The sequence below is a fragment of the Mus musculus genome, chromosome 17 (genome assembly GCF_000001635.26).
Source record: "Mus musculus strain C57BL/6J chromosome 17, GRCm38.p6 C57BL/6J".
Lineage (NCBI taxonomy): Eukaryota > Metazoa > Chordata > Mammalia > Rodentia > Muridae > Mus > Mus musculus.
In genome coordinates, this window is record NC_000083.6 from 46,218,630 (window position 1) to 46,237,355 (window position 18,726).

The 18,726-nt window shown below is 46.2% G+C and overlaps 1 protein-coding gene and 2 non-coding genes across 3 annotated transcripts in view; 2 read left to right on the forward strand and 1 right to left on the reverse strand.

The window, feature by feature from the left end:
* The window catches only part of Xpo5 (exportin 5), a 40,788-nt gene that overhangs the window by 15,819 nt on the left and 6,243 nt on the right, over nucleotides 1–18,726 (forward strand). Inside the window, exons 11-24 of the mRNA NM_028198.3 lie at nucleotides 762–887; nucleotides 2,132–2,222; nucleotides 2,724–2,852; nucleotides 4,032–4,162; nucleotides 6,387–6,542; nucleotides 7,784–7,825; nucleotides 8,290–8,379; nucleotides 9,101–9,300; nucleotides 10,683–10,782; nucleotides 11,570–11,751; nucleotides 15,089–15,189; nucleotides 15,824–15,920; nucleotides 17,236–17,372; nucleotides 18,284–18,381. Of these exons, the coding sequence (NP_082474.1) occupies nucleotides 762–887; nucleotides 2,132–2,222; nucleotides 2,724–2,852; nucleotides 4,032–4,162; nucleotides 6,387–6,542; nucleotides 7,784–7,825; nucleotides 8,290–8,379; nucleotides 9,101–9,300; nucleotides 10,683–10,782; nucleotides 11,570–11,751; nucleotides 15,089–15,189; nucleotides 15,824–15,920; nucleotides 17,236–17,372; nucleotides 18,284–18,381 (1,680 nt within the window). The remainder of the gene's footprint in view (nucleotides 1–761; nucleotides 888–2,131; nucleotides 2,223–2,723; nucleotides 2,853–4,031; nucleotides 4,163–6,386; nucleotides 6,543–7,783; nucleotides 7,826–8,289; nucleotides 8,380–9,100; nucleotides 9,301–10,682; nucleotides 10,783–11,569; nucleotides 11,752–15,088; nucleotides 15,190–15,823; nucleotides 15,921–17,235; nucleotides 17,373–18,283; nucleotides 18,382–18,726) is intronic.
* Nucleotides 12,902–12,990, forward strand: Mir693 (microRNA 693). Its single transcript, NR_030466.1, has one exon. It is a non-coding gene; the product is annotated as a microRNA 693 (primary transcript).
* Nucleotides 14,096–14,202, reverse strand: Gm22474. The gene has a single exon (XR_003952463.1). It is a non-coding gene; the product is annotated as a U6 spliceosomal RNA (small nuclear RNA).

An 18,726-nucleotide genomic window follows, 5' to 3' on the forward strand; every position in this document is an offset into this window, starting at 1 on the left:
TAAGCTTTATACAAATAACTTACTAATATTAGGATGGTCAACCCAAGTCACACATTACAGCCTGGAGAATTTTCTACTTATGTCTAAATGTCACTTCACTGAGCCTAAGGAATGACTGGAGGATTCCTTTAGAATTGCCAGGGACCTAGTGGGAAGGCTTAATGAGGACAAGGCGCCTGTGGTGCAAGCCTGGCAATCTATGTGAATCCCTGGGCCTGTGGTGATAGGAGAGAGAACCAATTTCTGAGAGCGAGCACATGACCTCTGACTTCTGGTTGGGACACAGATAATAAATAAACAAGCATATTCTAAAAGAGAGAATATTGGGTCTGTTTCACCAGCACTTCACTGTCTTGGTCAGCAGCTTTTCCCAACACATGGCTTTCTGATTGTGCTCCATACAATGGGCTGTGTGTCCCAGATGATTTGAACAAGAAAAATATTTAAATTTAAAAGTTTAGTAAATTTTGTTACTTTGATATAATTGCATTCAATTCAATATTTTTCTTATCACTTTGTGATTCTAGTTCTCTTTCTAATCTCTAGAGTTGAGAGGTGTCCTGACCACACTCCAGGGCTTACAACTCTCTTACTGACATGCCATAGGTAGTCATCCATTCCTGGTGTGCTGCAGTTGTTTCAAAATGTAGTGATGTCTTCCTATGGAGAATTATTGTTGATAACTGCTAGGCTGAGTGACAGTCTTGCTTAAGTAATATCTAAATCCTTAAGCTGACGTGTAGGTTTTTGTTTTGGTTTAGTTTTTACGCTCTTCAACCCATATGACGTGGGGAGCCCTCTTCAGGCATGAAGTTCTGTCCCGTGATCCGGCACTGTTAGCAGTAATACCAAAATATCTTCGTGCTTCTATGACAAACTTGGTCAAGGTAAGCCATGGAAGTCCTAAGTGTGCAGAGTGCTGGTAAGAGGGTGTGAAGCTGGCACTGTGGATTCTCCTAAACTCCTCTCAGAGAATTCTCCTCCTGAGGAAGAGGACAGCTCAGAGTGGTTGTTACACCTGTTCATCCACAATTTAGAACACTGAAATATGAAGTGTGGAGCGAGGAGCTAGGGAAAGAGCTCATGCTGCTTAGGAGGTAGCAGCAGGAATAGCAGTGTTTGCAGATGTGCGAGGGTGGGATTGGGTAGACTCTAAGATGCAGTAATATCTAAGGATTGTTTCAGAACGTCACGGGCAGTGGGGCTGCACATTGGAGTGTGGCTCAGGGAGGGCTCACTCTGCAGACACCTCTTCATAAGCTTGTGTCAAAGTCTCAGATCTGGGAGAGCTGAGCTGCCAGAACCTTTGGTTTTGGTTTTTGTTGCTCTTCCCTCCCTTCCTTTTCCCTCCCCTCTGCTCCCCTCCCTTCTCCACCATCCCCTTTCCTCTGGGTTTTGTGTGTACTAGGCAAGATGCACACACACATACATACAAACATACCCCAGCCCTTCATTGTAAGGTACAAAGCCAGACAACAGGACTCTTGTTTCCTCAAGAATTTATTTAACACATACTGGGTTCTAACTTTGTTATGGTGTTACAATACCTTTTTATTTCCCCTCTCCCTCTTTCTCTCTCTCTCTTGCCTTCTCCCTCTCCCTCTCCCTCTTCTTCCCTCTCCCTTCTTTTTCTTCTTCTTTTTTTTTATTTGGTTTTGGTTTTGGTCTTTCTGCTTTGGTTTTGGTTGGTTTAGGCTGGGCCTTACTGTAACGCAGGCTGGCCCAGAAGCTCTATGTAGACAAAGCTCACCTTGAACTTAGAGTGAGAGTGCTCTTTTGCCTCTTTTCTCAAATTCTGGGACTGTAGGTGTGAGCCATGATATTCAGCCTCTCTTGCTCAGAACATAATGAAATAAGCAATTTCCGGTCCCTCATCTTATCCCATATGAAATTAGTACCTTTGGGGGGTGGGGGGCGTGTTCATACTCGGACCCTAAATGGACACTGGAAGTTACTGAGGAATCTAGAAACCATATCAGCTTTCTGTGAGAGCACTGGCACTGGGGAGCCAGACTACACCCACTGTCCTGAGTGGTCTCCTGCGCCTTACCTCCTCCTGGGCTTCAGCTGCGTCCTCTCTTCAGCGGCCTGTCCTTATCCCTGTCCCCACTGATTGTCTTTCTCTTCCCAGATGGGCTTTCCTTCTAAAACAGATAGCCCCAGCTGTGAATATTCCCGATTTGATTTCGATAGTGATGAGGACTTCAATGCTTTCTTCAACTGTAAGTGGCTGAAACTTCCTCCTAGCACTCTGAGTGGCATCCAATGCTGTAATCCTGGGTGTGATGCCTGAGACTTATTAGCAGTCCTCAGACCTGGAGAGCAATTCTCTTAATTTCCAGGTTTTTATTGCAGAAGGGTACTTCTGGTAGCACATTTCCGCGTGGTGGATTCTAAGCCCATGAATTTTATTTCTCCTTTCCACCACTATGGCATGTTGAACCTTGTGAGGAGCTGTGCTCTTCTCACAGCAGCCACACCCCTCATGGCCCTATCTATCGGCTTCCTACTTTCATAGACATGGCAAATCAATGTTAGTTTCCTGCTTGCAGGATCTAGCTGGTAAGACATTTTTAGAGGTAATTTTTTAAGGTTTTTGGATACATTAATTCAACAAAGCTATAATGAGCCACTGTGATCTAGAACAGGAGTGTACGACCCGGGCCCCAGCATGGTAGCTTGAGTTCATGTCTAGGTGTTGATTCATGCCCTTCTCTTGTCAGCCTCCCGAGCCCAGCATGGAGAGGTGGTGAGGTGTGTGTGTCGACTGGATCCTAAGACTAGCTTCCAGATGGCGGCAGAATGGCTCAAGTATCAGCTGTCAGCTTCTATTGACACTGGACCTGTGAACTGTTAGTTTTTGCTTTTTGTCTTTTATTACTGCATGTCTAGAACTAACTTTTGCTTTAAACAAGTGCCAGTATATAGATTCAGAAGGAATCTCTGGTTAGGCATGGCTGGAACAGTTCAAAGACTTGCCACATCAAACACCTCAGAGCCTTTGGACAGTCTCATTTTACATAAAACCAAAATTCCTACCTCTATGCAAGTGCTTCAGGCAGTTAAATTTGTCGGTCTGCCTTATCTCTGTCTTACTCTGTCTTGCGTGTTGTGCTTAGTGGGCAGGGTTAACCAGGCAGGAGGGATGATTTAACTAGGACAAGACATGCCACAGTCATGGCCATCCCAAGGGCCCTGAGGATTTAAATGATGAGATGTAACATTCACTTGGGAGTATAAATCAACTCTCAAGGTCTGGTCACTTGACTGAGGAAACCCCCCTGAACTTCTACAGGGCAAAACTAGTGAATGGCAGCACTTTACATCGCTATAAATTAGCCTATTAGCATCTGTCTGTGGCTTCTTTGGAGGGGGAGAGTCTGGTGATGTTTATTAATTTAGACCCTAGATCACTTCTCTAGATGTAGCCCTGAGAATTGCTGTGAGGCTATTGGATGTAAACCAGCACCTTGTAACTTAAGAATTCCCTTGTGTGTGTGTGTGTGTGTGTGTGTGTGTGTGTGTGTGTGTGTGTGTGTAACAGGCTGTCTATCCCAGGCTGGCCTGGTCTCAGATGTAAGTGTCCTCATCCGTCAGCTGTTGAGTGTGGTGTTGCCATGCCCACCCCCAGGGGATCCACACAGGACCTTGTAAATGAATGCTCAGCACTGAGGCCAGTGCTGAGCAACAGCCCTACCGTGGAACAGTTCCTTATGATCTCAAATATCTTAATGTTTTGAGATCTCCTAGATTTCACTTAAGGAGGGGAGCAATTCTTATTTTTCAAATGCCTAGTAAGCCATACAGTTTCCTTCCGTGTATATTCTCAAGCACTGACTGGAAGTGAACTCAGGTGGTTCACAGAGAGGTGGAAGCAGAGCAGCAACCTGGTCAGCCTTCTGTGTCGGGGCTGTTAGATCACCTGCTCCTGTACCTCCAAATTACCACGTGGTCTTCGAGACTCCGGCTGTGGCTTTGTGTCTTCTGCTATCCTACCATACTGATGAGTATTTGCATGTGTGTTTCAAAAGCATGTTCTACAGCTGGAACTGGAGAGGGAGGCTTCTGCTCCATCTTCTCACCTTCATATGTGCAGTGGGAAGCTATGACTTTTTTTTTGGAAAGTGTGATCAACCAGATGTTTCGAACACTAGACAAAGAAGTAAGTAACTTTCCCATGCTCGCTGAGTGACGTTGACCTTTTGTAAATTGTGGTTGGATAGAGAGACTTAGGGGCGTGCATCTTATAAATGAGAAATCAGACTCAGATAGTAAGGCTCCAGTTCAAACATGTAATAAATGGGAGAGCTGAGACTCGAACTCAGACCTGTGACTCTCAGCCCTTCGTCGTTTTGTGTCCATTTTGAGGGAATGGTCAGTTGGGCCCGGTAGTACATAGGAGGCACATGGAGGTTAAATCTGTAGTGAGACAAGTGACGAGAGCTTGGGCTTGGATCTCATTAAGAGGTACTCTTTGTAAAGCATCTCTCTCAGTTATGGCAGGTGACACATAATATTCATGTTGTATGGCCACTGTCATCCCCTGAATAATAACTGATAAATCAAGGGCAGGTGCCTGCTGGTTGTGGCTAGGTTTTTATAATGGGCCCTTTTCTTCTCACTTTATTGCTGACAATTGAATCCAGGACCTTGCACATGGCAGACGAGCACCTCTTCTTAAGCAATAGCCCCTGCCCTGGGCAACATGTCTAATCCTGAAAAATGGATCTTTGATGAGAGTGTATGTGATAGGGGTACTTTACTTTCTTCATGAAGCTTCGTGTATTTGTGTCCAGGGCTGTGCAGGCAACAGGCTACAGCCCACCTCTGGCCATGCTGCCTGGTCTGACGGTTTGCAGACTGCCCATTTTCTTCCTCCATTGTAAATAGAAGCATCTCAGCTTCTGTTTTTTAATTTGCTTTCAGTGGAAGAATTTGACCAAGAGATTCTTTGACTAGAAAGGCTGGGAGCTTGTTTATCCTCTCCATTGTAGCATTAGCTCGACTTGTTTGTAGTCTAGGAGAAACAGAGGATGTCGAGGAAGACCATGCTTCAGTAGCTGCAGCGATGACCTGATGATGACATTGTTTGGGGGAATGTGCCATATTGGGACGATGAAGATCAATATGCTTCCCTTGGTAGTAAATCAAAGAGCTCACAGCATTATAAAGCAGTGTAATCTAGCTGTAGACAAAGCTTGTTAAATAATTCCCCAAAAGGTAGAAGAACAACTGTTTTGAGGCCAACATGTGCTACATACACACCAGGGCCCTATCTCAAAAGAAAAAGGAGATGAAATATGGTGTGACATTGGAAGGTGCATGATTTGGGATGGAGAGATGGTTCAGTGCTGTACAGTACTTTGTGTTCTTTCCAAGGACCTGAGTTGTGTCCTGTTGGTTACAGGCTCTCAACTGCTTATAACTTCAACTCCAGGGTATCTGACACCTCAGGCCTTTTAGGACACTGGTACTATGGCAGGCATTTATTTGTACACATATGTGCACTCGTGCTTTAGAACGTGCATAAGTATACACACACACACACACACACACAAAGATAATAAAATAAATCTTTTTTGTTGTTGACCAGGCTGGCCTCAAACTCAGAAATCTGCCTACCTCTGCCTCCCAAGTGCTGGGATTAAAGGTGTGCACCACCACTGCCTGGCATAAAATAAATCTTAAAGGAAATATATAACTTTTAACACCACAAATTTAGCCATTTCCTCAAAATCTCTTATTCAGATGAACTAACTAATTGAAAATATACTTATTTACTTGAGACAGAGCCTTGCTGTATAGCTTGGCTAGCCTTGAACTTGTGGCAGTCCTACTGCCTCTGCCTTTTGGGTCCTAAAATAGAGGTGCTCTCCAGCTAAGGAATCTAGCTCTATGTATCTGTAGTAGAAAAATGGAAACTTTTTTAAAAAAATTCTATATTCGTGTTGTGGTGCATATTGAAACTTTTAATGAAGTGGTTTAGATTTTAATGATTCAAAAGCAGTGTATAAGCTGGGCGTTGTAGTGCATGAAGCTTCTAGTCCTAAGGACCTGGGAGCCTGAAGCAGGACTCCATGTTCAAAGTTATATTGGGCTCTAGACTGAGCTCAGGGCCAGCCTGGGCAAACTTAAAAACAGTCTCAGGATACAAAGTTGTGGGGATAAGGACAAAGCTGAGACGTAGCCAGTGGTGAGCACTTTCCTAGTGTGCACGAAGCTCTGACTTCACATCCCAGAAACACACAGCTTCTGCTTGTACAAACATGCACTTTGTGCAGTTACGTGTGCTAACTGTTATTTTTTATAACCTCCAATGCAAACCAAATGCAGTAGTAGTTGTTGAGCTGCAGCCCTGTTGACTTGCTGTTGTTTCTGTCTGGCAGGAGCTCCCGGTTAGTGATGGGATAGAGCTGCTGCAGCTGGTGTTGAACTTTGAAATCAAGGATCCCCTCGTCCTGTCCTGCGTCCTCACTAATGTCTCAGCGCTCTTCCCATTTGTCACATACAAGCCTGCGTTCTTGCCCCAGGTCTTCTCTAAGGTATAAGCCCACCTTTACAAACTTTATCTTAAAATATGAGTCAATTTTTATAACTGTTGAAAGTATCTGTTATAAACTGGTCAAGAGGCAGGCATATTTTCTTGTATTAGGTGATTTACTTGGTACGTACTATAGATCAGACACTGTGCTTAGTGTTCGGTACCACTGTGGCAAAAAGGCACATAAACAGACATTTTACCTACCCATATGGAATTGCATGAATAAATACACTTGTGTGCTAGGAAACAGAAATGAAAGCTAAAGAAGGTTCCTAAGTATGCCACGCGGTTGGTGATAGGAATTGGAGTCAGAGAGCATGGATAATTTTTTGGATTTCTGATTTGTGAATCAGTGCATGGTAAGAGCCCCCATTGCATCTGAAGTCCATGTAGAACATTACAGTTCAGATAGCTCTCAATATCGATGATAGGACATTAAATGTCTAGACTTGAGAGAGTGCTGAGATAACATTTAGGCGTCATCTCAATACTAAAAGGGTAGTGGGGCTGGAGAGATGGTTAGAACACTTGCTTTTCTTGCCAAGAGCCAGAGTTCAGTTCCCAGGACCCATATGGTTTCTCACAGCCAACAGTTCCAAAGAATCTGACACCCTTCTTTTAGTCTCCTCAGTCGCCAGGAACGCATGTGATGTTGGTATACATGCAGGCAGAACACTCATGTACATAAAATGATTAAATACATTTTTTTATAAAAGGACCATACATTTAGCCATGGAAAATAGGATCTGTATATACACTTGGAGGTATCTGGCTCTAGCCAGGAATCCATCAACATCAGTGAAGGGGCATGACAGAGGCAAGAAGCCCCACCATGCCTATCCCAAAAGAAAGGGCTGCCAGAGAAGTGAAGATTGTGCTGCGCACAACAGAAGCTCACTAGGCCTTAGAAAAGGTCCAATGGGTTTCTTGAATTGCCCCTTGGGCCAGTGCAGAGGGGCCGGGTACAGAGAGACTCGTGCAGAGCAGAGTTGTCCTCAGCTGGGCTGCAGGCGATGGCATAGACTGATCACTCTAGTAATCCCCACCGCTTTCTCTGTAAAGTTAGGGCTCTCGAGGCTCCTATAGCCATCTGAGAAAGCGGATTATGACTGGTAACACCGGTGGCCTTCCTCCCCACTTGTGCTGCCAGCGTGTGGATACCTAGACTATGCTTGCAGGGCTGGCTGGAGCTCCTGGTCACCTAGAGACAGGGAGTAACTGTTGTTTTTCCTCTCCTTTCAGCTCTTTTCATTTGTTACTTTTGAATCTGTTGGGGAAAGTAAGGTAAGACCATTTTTCTCTATTGTGTTTGGGGTCCTGTTTGAAACAGGGTCTGACTATGTACCTCAGGCTAGCCTTAAATTCTGCCTTCCTATCACAACCCCCACCCCCACTCCCAGGGCTAGCATCACAGGCAAGAGCTGCCGTGCAAAGCTGAGACCATTCATTTAACCTGTCCTAGTTCTAACTTTTCATATGCTACGTATGAGTACCTTACACCCATACTTAGTCTGGACTTTTGTGTGTATGGAAGGAAGGGCTGGCAAAGCAGATGGGCATAGGTGGTTTCCTCTGGAGCATCCTAGGGCAGATCTGAACACAGGTTTATGGAGACTGTGAACCCCGATTCATTTTACCCTTAGAACTACAGACATGGGCTCTGAATAGGCTGACTGTCACATGGTCTTCAGCTGCACTAGTGAGCAGTATTTACAATGTCTCTGAGTTTGGGGAATGTTTCTCTGCAGGCCCCCAGGACTCGGGCAGTCAGGAATGTAAGGAGACATGCTTGTTCCTCCATCAACAAGATGTGTCGGGACTACCCAGACCTTGTTCTGGTAAGTTGCTGGACCCGGCTGAGTCCCCAGAGCCTTGTGTGACTACTCTTCTGTAGATAGCTTTCTTGAGTGGGTCTGTTCTTCCTCTTCTTATGTAGAGCAGTGCTTCTCTACCTTCCTAATGCTGCAACCTTTTAATACAGTTTTCCACTTTCTGGTGACTCCAAACCATAAAATTATTGCTACTACTTCATGCCTGTAATTTTTCTACTGATAGAGTTGTAATGCAGATATCTGACACGCAGGATATCTGATATACACCCCCAAAGGGGTCGTGGGGGACCCATGGGTTGAGAACTGACCTAGTGATACAGCTTAAAATGTGACTTAATTTGCCCCTCAAGATAAATGGCTCTTTTCTGTGTGAATGAAATGTTTTCAACTCCTATTGCAAATGGTTGTCTGATTTTTTTAGAGAAGCCAGATGCACATGCCAGCTATTTTGGGGGGGGGGGGGTTCTTTTAAAAGTTCACATTAGTTCGCATTAAAAGGCTCCTTTGAAATTGATCTTGGTGAATGGACTGTAACAACAGTGTAGAAAAGCACCAGACAGAACTGCACCCTACTTGGTCCCATGCTATTCAGACAAGGACAGACATTAGGACAGAGTTATTACATTGTGGCCCATAGGCCTAATCTCCCCTAGACTGTCTTGATTTTCTGGCGTCCTTGACTGGTTCAGCTCTCTGAAAGTCAGCCTTTTTTCTCTGTGCTGTGCAGCCCAATTTTGACATGCTTTATAGCCACGTGAAGCAACTCCTCTCCAATGAGCTCCTCCTGACCCAGATGGAGAAGTGCGCCCTCATGGAAGCTCTGGTTCTCGTTAGCAACCAATTCAAGGATTATGAGCGGCAGAAGTTATTCCTAGAGGAGCTGATGGCACCGGTGGTCAACATCTGGCTTTCTGAAGAAATGTGCAGGTATAGGCGATTTGGGGACCACTGACTGTGTGACAGCACTTGAGTAGAACTGGTGTGTTTCCAGAGCTGTGTCAAGATGCAGATGGGTGTGAGAATGTGGGGTTGTGCTGGTAGATCAGTGACGTAATCTCACCCCAGAAAATGTTGCCCTACTCGACGGAGGTGTACAAGGACTGGTCATAGGGAACACAACGCCATGGCACTTTTGCAGTCCAGCCTCACCTTTAGAGGGATGAGAGGAGCTAGGAAGGATCACAGTGGGATTTGTGGATCTTGTTTCGGTGGTGTCCACATGGTAGAGAACCTGTTTGTCTCGTCACTGTTTTAATTTGTAAAATACACAGTGATATTTGGGAGTGGGAATGTTAACATAAACTTTCAAATGACAGCTTATAATTTGTGTGATTAAACTCTCACTGTAACAACTGCTGTTTGGGCTGGGCTCAGTGGCAAATACCTTTAATCTTAGCACTCAGGAGGCAGAGGTAGATGGATCTCTCTATGAGTTCTAGGACAGCCAGAGCTACATAGTGAGACCTTGTTTCAAAAACCAAACAAAACAACAAAAGCAAAAATGCTACTGTTTGGGGTCAAATACTCTTTTTAATATAGTTTCTTGAGACTTGATCTACTGTAACCCAATTGGCCTCTAGGTAACCCTGTAGCCAAGGGTGACCTTGAACTCCTACTCCTCCTTGCCCTCTTCCTCTGTGATAATAATGCTTCCTTGGTCTGCTGTTAGCTCTTGTGGAGACTGTCAGTCCTTAAGGGCATGATTCAAAGAAGCTACAGTGGCACCATCCTTTGCCATCAGAGGCATACACCAGTCTCTGAGTTCCCAGTCAACCAAACCCTGCCTCGTAGGAGCAAACAAAATTTGGAGGGCTGGAGAGATGTCTCTGCTGATAAAAGAGCATTTACTGCTCTTGTAGAGGCCCAGGTTCATCTAGTTCCAAGCACCTACATTGTAGCTCACTACCATTTGTAACTCCAGCCCCAAGGAATCCAGAGCCCTCTTTTGGTCCCTGAGGAACTAAGAACTGTGCGCTGTGTGGTGTACAGACATACATAGATGCAAGCACACATTCCCCCCATTTTCTTTTTTTTTAATCATGACGGTAGGGGCTTGGAGGGATGGCTTAGTGGTTAATAAAGCTTACTGCTTTTTCAGACAACCAGAGTTAGTGCCCAACACCAGGCTGACTTGCTCACAGCCGCTTGTAACAAGCTCCAGGGGACCCATGGTCTCTTTTGGCCTCTGAGGTCACCTGTACTCATATACATACCCCACACAGACATGCACATACACTTAGCTGAAAAGAAAGTAAATCTCTGTCTAAACAAAGATCATGATAGAACTTTTCTTCCTCCCCTCCCTTCAGAGCGCTGTCAGATATTGACTCCTTCATTGCCTATGTGGGTGCTGATCTGAAAAGCTGTGACCCAGCTGTGGAGGATCCATGTGGCTTGAACCGTGCACGAGTAAGACTCTCCTGGGAATGGGAAGTTTCACTGGCCACGGGCAGGAGTTAGGGTGTTTCATTGATCAAGTTTCTCAGATTTGTTTTGTCTGTACTGCTGAGAGACCCAAGAGTCTCTCCTGCCCTAAGCTTCTCCTTTCTTTTCTTCTTTAGTCTTGAATTCTTGAGTTAGTTCTCACAACAGAGCAGATGGTCTTTTCTATGAAGTCATTATTTTGGCTTTAAGGATCCCTAAGTAGCTCGGAAGACTGGAGGTGTAATGAGGAAGTAGGTCAGACTTGGTGGCAGGGTGAGTCCCCCCTGCTATTGCTCGCTGGCATGTGAAGTCCTAGGTGATGGCCAAATCTTGAGACCCTGAGGCCTTCCAGTGCACCGGTGCTCAGATAAGCCACTACGGTGAAAGACACATGACCAGCCTGGCATGAGGGGTTGGGGGTTAGGATGCAGGCTGTGGAGTCCTGGATGGAGGGTCAGGTAAAAAAAAAAATGGCAGTTTAAATACTTGGTGGTGGAGCTCATCCAAACCACCCCTACCCCAGGGTCATTAAACCCCTGGAAAGACATGCTAATGAGAAGGGAGCTTCCAGAGCTTCCTCCCACGGGTCCTGAGAAACGGCAGTGAGAAGACCTCCCTTGGACTGGACCATAAGGACAAGGACTGAGGTCTCGCTGGGGTGGGAGACACAGGCTTCTTCCCCGTCTCTGTCGGTGACACTGCGCTGTCCCCCTGCATGTGTGTCTCAGTGCTCTCCCCTTATCCCGGCTGTGTTTTTCCTTCTTCTCTCTAGATGAGCTTTTGTGTGTACAGCATCCTGGGGGTTATGAGACGCACTAGCTGGCCTTCCGACCTAGAAGAAGCCAAAGCTGGGGGCTTTGTGGTGGGCTACACACCCAGTGGAAATCCCATCTTCCGTAACCCCTGCACAGAGCAGATCCTCAGACTTCTCGACAATTTGCTTGCCCTTGTAAGGTGAGTCAGAGATAGTCTTTGTCCTTATTTTAGCCTTAAGAATCTCAAAAGTTTCTAATCTTCTCTTTCTCATTGCACTGGTGGTGTGGGATTAGGTCCTGACTCTTTTGAGAGGGAGGCTCATCTTTCTAAGGACAGTTGGCCTCCCTGTGTGAGGTGTGCTCTCTCCATAGGCATAACAGTGTTGTAGTATCCTGTTTTAGTTTTCAAGACAGGGCCTCTCTGTAACCTTGACTATCGTGGAACTCACTCTGTAGACCAGGCTGGCCTCAAACTCAAGATCGGCCTGCCTCTGCCTCCCCAGTGCTGGGATTAAAGGTGTGCGCAGTTTTTTATTGTTGGTTTGCTGGAGACTGACATGGGCCTTGTGCATCCGAGGCCACAGTGTACCACTGAGGTACATCCCAGCCCTCTCTTATTTCCTTACAGCTTATACCTACTTTTAAGGTTATTTTGTCTAAATTTTTAGTAGGAAGGAAACGGCTTGTTGGGAGCGGGACAGTTGGTTTCTGTAGTAGTGTTTCTCCAGATGGTGTCCATGTGCACTAGTAGAATTTCTCACCAATGACTGAACTCATGTAGGCCAAGCATCCGATGGCTCAGCAAGCCAGAGGAGAGCAGGATGTCTGTCACCTCAGTTTGTGCAGCCTTCACTGTGAGACCTGTGGCATCAGCAGCTACCTGAGCCCTTGCTCAAAAAGCAGAATTAGGGACGCACTGCAGACTGTAAATGTTAACAAGCTACCTGGGAGTTTCATGTACACATGGAAGAGTCAGCAGCGTCACCCTAGGTCACAGGAACTGACCTGCTCACATGAGAGGTGCTCAGGCTAGGCTTGTTGATACTTTTAAACTATAGAAGTGAAACATTTAAAAAACGTGCAGTCCTTGGTCTCTGACTTCTATTGCTCAACATCATGGTGTGGGAGCCATGAGTTATGTGTAGCTGGGTCTGTTTCTTCTTCCCGTCTATGTGGTGTCCTGCTATGTGGCTGTGCTGTTTCTTATTGATCCTGGTGGGCTTTTGGACAGAATTTTGATAACACGCATACAGTAAATTTAATAATAAGCTACTCTCAGGATCTTGAAAGTGTACTTGTAAGATATTTGCATATTCTTGTTGGTTATACACGGGAGGGTAGAAATCCTGAGTTGTAGGCATGCTCATTACAGCCACATCCGAAAGTTTTCCTGGCTAGGGCAGCTTTCAGATGTGGCTGTAATGAGCATGCTCCCAGCAACGGCATACAGGAATGATGGAAAGTTTTTGGTTCTTTCTTTTTGTTGCTTTTGAAGCAGTGTACCGCCAGCCCTTGGCGAGATTGGGGGCGGGGGTGCACTGACAAGGGGTGCATGCAGAAGCCAGAGACGGATGTCAGGGTATCTCCATTGTTAATTCTCTGCCTTATTATTTGAGACACAGTCTTCGACTTGAACCTACACCTGGAAGTTTGGCGAGACTGGCTGACCAGAGAATCCTTGATTGTGTCTATTTCTGTACACTCAGCACTGCTGGCATAGCAAGCATTTTGCTCTCTAAGCCATCTCCCCTTTTCTGTTTTTAATTATGTTTTGGGCTAGTAGATTTTATTCTTGGTAATCCAGGCTGGTTTTTTGTTTGTTTGTTTGGTTGGTTTTTTGGGTTTTTTTGTTTTTGGTTTTTTTTGCATGTTTACAGACATTTATTACTTTGTGTTATTGTCACAGAGGTCAATTTATTCTGTTTTTTTCCCCCCACTTTTTTTTATTAGATATTTTCTTCATTTACACTTCAAATGCTATCCCAAAAGTCCTCTATACCCTCCCCCCTCCCTGCTCCCCTACCCACTTACTCCCACTTCTTGGCCTTGGCGTTCCCCTGTACTGGGGCATGTAAAGTTTGCTAGACCAAGGGGCCTCTCTTCTCAATGATAGCAGACTAGGCCATCTTCTGCTACATATGCAGCTAAAGACATGAGCTCTGGGGGTACTGATTAGTTCATATTTTTGTCCCACCTATAAGGTTGCAGACCCCTTCAGCTCTTGAGAACTTTCTCTAGCTCCTATATTGGGAGCCCTGTGTTCCATCCTATAGATGACTGTGAACATCCACTTCTGTATTTGCCAGGCACTGGCCTAGCCTCACAGGAGACAGCTATATCAGAATCTTTTCAGCAAAATCTTGCTGGCATATGCAGTAGTGTCTGCGTTTGGTGGCTGATTATGGGGTAGACTCCTGGGTGGGGCAGTCTCTGGATGGTCCATCCTTTTGTCTTAGCTCCAAACTTTGTCTCTGCAACTCCTTCCATGGATATTTTATTCCGTATTCTAGGGAGGAATGAAGTATCCACACGTTGGTCTTCCTAAAAATATGGAACGCTTCACGAATTTGTGTGTCATCCTTGCACAGGGGCCATGCTAATCTTCTCTGTATTGTTCCAATTTTAGTATATGTGCTGCCGAAGTGAGCACCCAGGCTGGTCTTTAACTCACTGTGACCGTCTACTTCCCAACCGTCACCATACCCAGCCTAGGGTATTTGTTTGTTTGTTTGTTTTTATGATCACATTTAATTAAAAGTAAAAACAGCAGGCAGGTATACTGCAAAGCCATTTCCAGCACATATAATCAGATCACTTGGGGCTAAAGCAGGAGACTCTTGGGCACAAAATATTGTCTCAGAAAAACCCAAAACAAATGGGCTTGTTTCACATGCCTTTAATACTAGTCAGGCTGGTATCTGTGGGGTCACGGCCAGTTTGGTCTACAAGTTCAAGACCTTGTCCTTTTTTTTGTGCATTGGTGTTTTTACTGCATGTATACCTGTGTGAAATTGTCAGATCCCCTGGAACTGGAGTCACAGACAGTTGTGAGCTGCCATGTGGGTGCTAGGAAGTGGACCCAGGTCCTCTGGAAGAACAGCCAGTGTTTTTAACCACTGAACTAGCGAGACAGCCCCAAAACCTCCTCTTCTTTAAAAAAAAAAGAGGGGGGAGAGAAATTATGGCTCATTTGCTTAGAGTCAAGTTTAAATTCATTCAAGTAATTATATCAGACATTATTTTATAGTATTACCACCATCCCAAAGTTCAGAGAGAATTTTGTTTCAGAAAGCAAAATACTGTAAATTGTGCTGAGTGCAGTTTGGTCTTTATTTTTCTGAGAGCCTAGATTACTTTTCCCGGAGAAATAGGGTCAGCTGTCTGTGTTCTAGACAGGGCACTAGTAACAGACCCTGGTACTAGTCTGCTTGGTGAGCCGGGGAGTTTATAATGTTAGTTGGGAGCACAGGGGTCGGTCTCAGAGAGATATATGAAAGACTAGCCAGATGTTTACATAACATCCTTATTTCTTTCAGAACTCACAATACTTTATATACACCGGAAATGCTAACGAAAATGGCAGAACCTTTCACCAAGGCTCTGGATATAGTTGAATCTGAAAAAACGGCAATATTAGGTAAGAAGGCTTCAGCTCTTCTCAGGTTCCTCCTGCTCTCCCATGAGCGGGTGTCAGGAAGTGCTCTGTGGAGCTCCTCCTCGGTCCGGGAGAGCTCCGTCCAGCTCCTTCAGTGGACCTAGCGAGTCTTCGCAGGGGCTTCCCCTAGAGACCTCTTCTTTAGTTAGTGTGCAGATAGTGCTGGGTGGGAGAACTCTGTCTATCAATGTTTACCCTGATAGAATCACTCATTTTTACCTTTGAGAAAGACAGAAATGGCAAACTTTTCTTAAATGTGGTATCTGCTATGAAGGAAAGAGGTAGGTCCTTGAGAGAGTGTCAATTTGGTGGCCTAACCTGTTTATCTGGGAAGTTCCTTCTTGAAGGACTAATGAAAGCTAACTATGCCAGGTGCAGGGGAGATACTGAGTTGGATGTAGCTTAACTAGCATGTGCCATGGGTCTTGTACCCATTTGCGGAGAGATGGGAGGGGAGAAAGGTGTGACAACTTCACAATGGTTTTAGTACTCTACCGACTAGAATATATGACCACCTGCTTTGTGGTATAGTACACGTGTTCACAGACATATCTGCCTGCTCATGGGTGTTGGCTCTTTGAGAAAAGCGTGTTCTCAACCCATGTTTTGTTTGTAGGATTACCTCAGCCTCTCTTGGAATTCAACGACCACCCTGTCTATAGAACCACTCTGGAGAGGATGCAGCGGTTCTTTGGCATTCTCTATGAAAACTGGTAAAGGCGCAGCACGCTGCCCATGCTCCCACACTAGAACAGTCATGTTGTAGGGGTGCTTCACAGAGACTTAACCGAGGATCCTAGTGTAGAGGGGCCGTGCGACAAGCGTTAGAAGGGAAGTTGGTGGTAGTGTTCCTTCTAAGGGAGCAACCTGTTGTCCCGCATTGCACCTTGATTTTCATAGTCACCTCCATCCTGGCTGTAACTTGAAGTTTGTGCCTGCTGTGTCAGTGCTGGTGTGAGTGCTGGTGTGAGTGCTGTGTCAGTGCTGGTGTCAGTGCTGGTGTCAGTGCTGGTGTCAGTGCTGTGTCAGTGCTGGTGTGATTGCTGGTGTGAGTGCTGGTGTGAGTGCTGTGTCAGTGCTGGTGTGAGTGCTGTGTCAGTGCTGGTGTCAGTGCTGGTGTCAGTGCTGGTGTGAGTGCTGGTGTGAGTGCTGTGTCAGTGCTGGTGTCAGTGCTGGTGTCAGTGCTGGTGTCAGTGCTGGTGTGAGTGCTGTGTCAGTGCTGGTGTCAGTGCTGTGTCAGTGCTGGTGTCAGTGCTGGTGTCAGTGCTGGTGTCAGTGCTGGTGTGAGTGCTGGTGTGAGTGCTGTGTCAGTGCTGGTGTCAGTGCTGGTGTCAGTGCTGTGTCAGTGCTGGTGTGAGTGCTGGTGTGAGTGTTGTGTGAGTACTGTGTCAGTGCTGTGTCAGTGCTGGTGTCAGTGCTGGTGTCAGTGCTGGTGTCAGTGCTGGTGTGAGTGCTGTGTCAGTGCTGGTGTGAGTGCTGGTGTGAGTGCTGGTGTGAGTGCTGTGTCAGTGCTGGTGTCAGTGCTGGTGTCAGTGCTGTGTCAGTGCTGGTGTCAGTGCTGGTGTCAGTGCTGGTGTGAGTGCTGTGTCAGTGCTGGTGTCAGTGCTGGTGTGAGTGCTGGTGTGAGTGCTGTGTCAGTGCTGGTGTGAGTGCTGGTGTGAGTGCTGTGTCAGTGCTGGTGTCAGTGCTGGTGTCAGTGCTGTGTCAGTGCTGTGTCAGTGCTGGTGTCAGTGCTGGTGTGAGTGCTGTGTCAGTGCTGGTGTCAGTGCTGGTGTGAGTGCTGTGTCAGTGCTGGTGTCAGTGCTGGTGTCAGTGCTGGTGTGAGTGCTGTGTCAGTGCTGGTGTGAGAAGTGATTGCCTCTGCTCTGACCTCAGTGCTCCTCACCCCTGTCTCCGGGGTCAGCGGGAGGCGACTCGGCAGGTCCTGTCCTGGTTGTCCAGCTTAGTGAGCTCAGCACGTGCACACCTCACTGAGCTGCAGCCTTCCATGTTAGTATTAGCATTAACCCCAGTGACTCTGCCTTACAGTTACCATATCCTAGGGAAGGCAGGCCCTTCCATGCAGCAAGATTTCTACACTGTGGAGGACCTTGCTTCCCAGCTCCTTGGATCAGCTTTCGTCAACTTGAACAATATTCCTGACTTCCGGCTTAGATCTATGCTTCATATCCTTGAAATGGCCCCGAATAACCCAGAAGGCCAGAAAACTAGAGACAGGAGTGAGAGGGGGGAGACCTAACCTGTGGGATGGTGGGCGTCAGTGCAGCAGGACCCCACTCCAGCAGAAAGGGTAAGATAGGGAGAACAGGAAGGGAGGGGGTTCTCTTACAAAGCCTCAGAGCTCCTCTCTGGAGAGAGTTATGATTGTCTTCCTACTTCTTAGAAATGTAAAGAAGGTGATTTCCTTATCTACAGTTTGTTTAGTGCTTCCTTTTGGTTGGTTTGTGTTTGCCAGGAACTCTCTATAGATAATCTAGGCTAGCCCTACACATGCTGCCCTCCTACCTTAACTTCCTAAATGCTGGATTCTGTGCATACAGCACCAGCTGGGGGTTTTATTTACTTATTTTGGGGTTTGAGACAGGATCTCTCTGTGGCCTCTGCCTGCTGTGTGTTGGGTGCTACCACTCCTGGATTTATTTTGTTTTGAGTGACAATCTCACTGTTCTCCGGGCTGCCCTGGAGATCCTGGGCTCAGGTGACGGCCTTCCTCAGCCTCCTGGGAAGCTGGAGCTACAGATGAAGGCTGGTACAACCAGCTATGTGCTTCCTTTTAACAAGAACACTCAAGATTTCTTCATCTCTCAGAGCCTTTTGTGTAGGATGTCTTTAAGTCTTCTCCTCTTCAGCAGCCCCTGCCTGGGTTGTACAACTAACAGAAAAGACCGTTAAGCTGAAACAAGAAAGAATTTAGCATTTGTGCAGCTTGGGATTCTTGGACAAGCACGAGGGGGTTTTCCTATTAACATAGGACATTCTTGGTGTCCTGAACACCCTGTAGTAGACTGCCCAGTAGCGCAGCCTGGTGACTAGAGAGACTGCTCTGGTGCTGAACCTCCTTAACTCAGGGTAGCACGTGTCTTCGTGAAGCCCCTCGTGCTCTTCTGCCCCTCAGAACACTATGAAACCCTGATATCTCCCATCCTTGGACCTCTCTTCACCTACCTCCACATGGTAAGTGAGGGAGGGGAAGGGGCAAAGAGAACTCACTCTTAAACACATACTCCAGGCTGGGAAGATGGCTCAGTCTATAAAGAGCCCACAAGGATAATGACATGAATGTAGGTCTCCAAAAGACACATGGAAGCCAGCTGTGACGTCACACATCTATAACCTCAGTACAGGAGCTCTTTTGCCCAACAGACTTGTGCTAATTGATAAGCTCCAGGTCCAGGGTGATTCAAAAAACTTGGTGAAGACTGATAAAGGAAGATAGTTGATATCTGTCTTCAGCCTCAACACACGTGTGCACTCGCGTCACACAGAACATCCCCACACACTGAATGCACACACACAAAG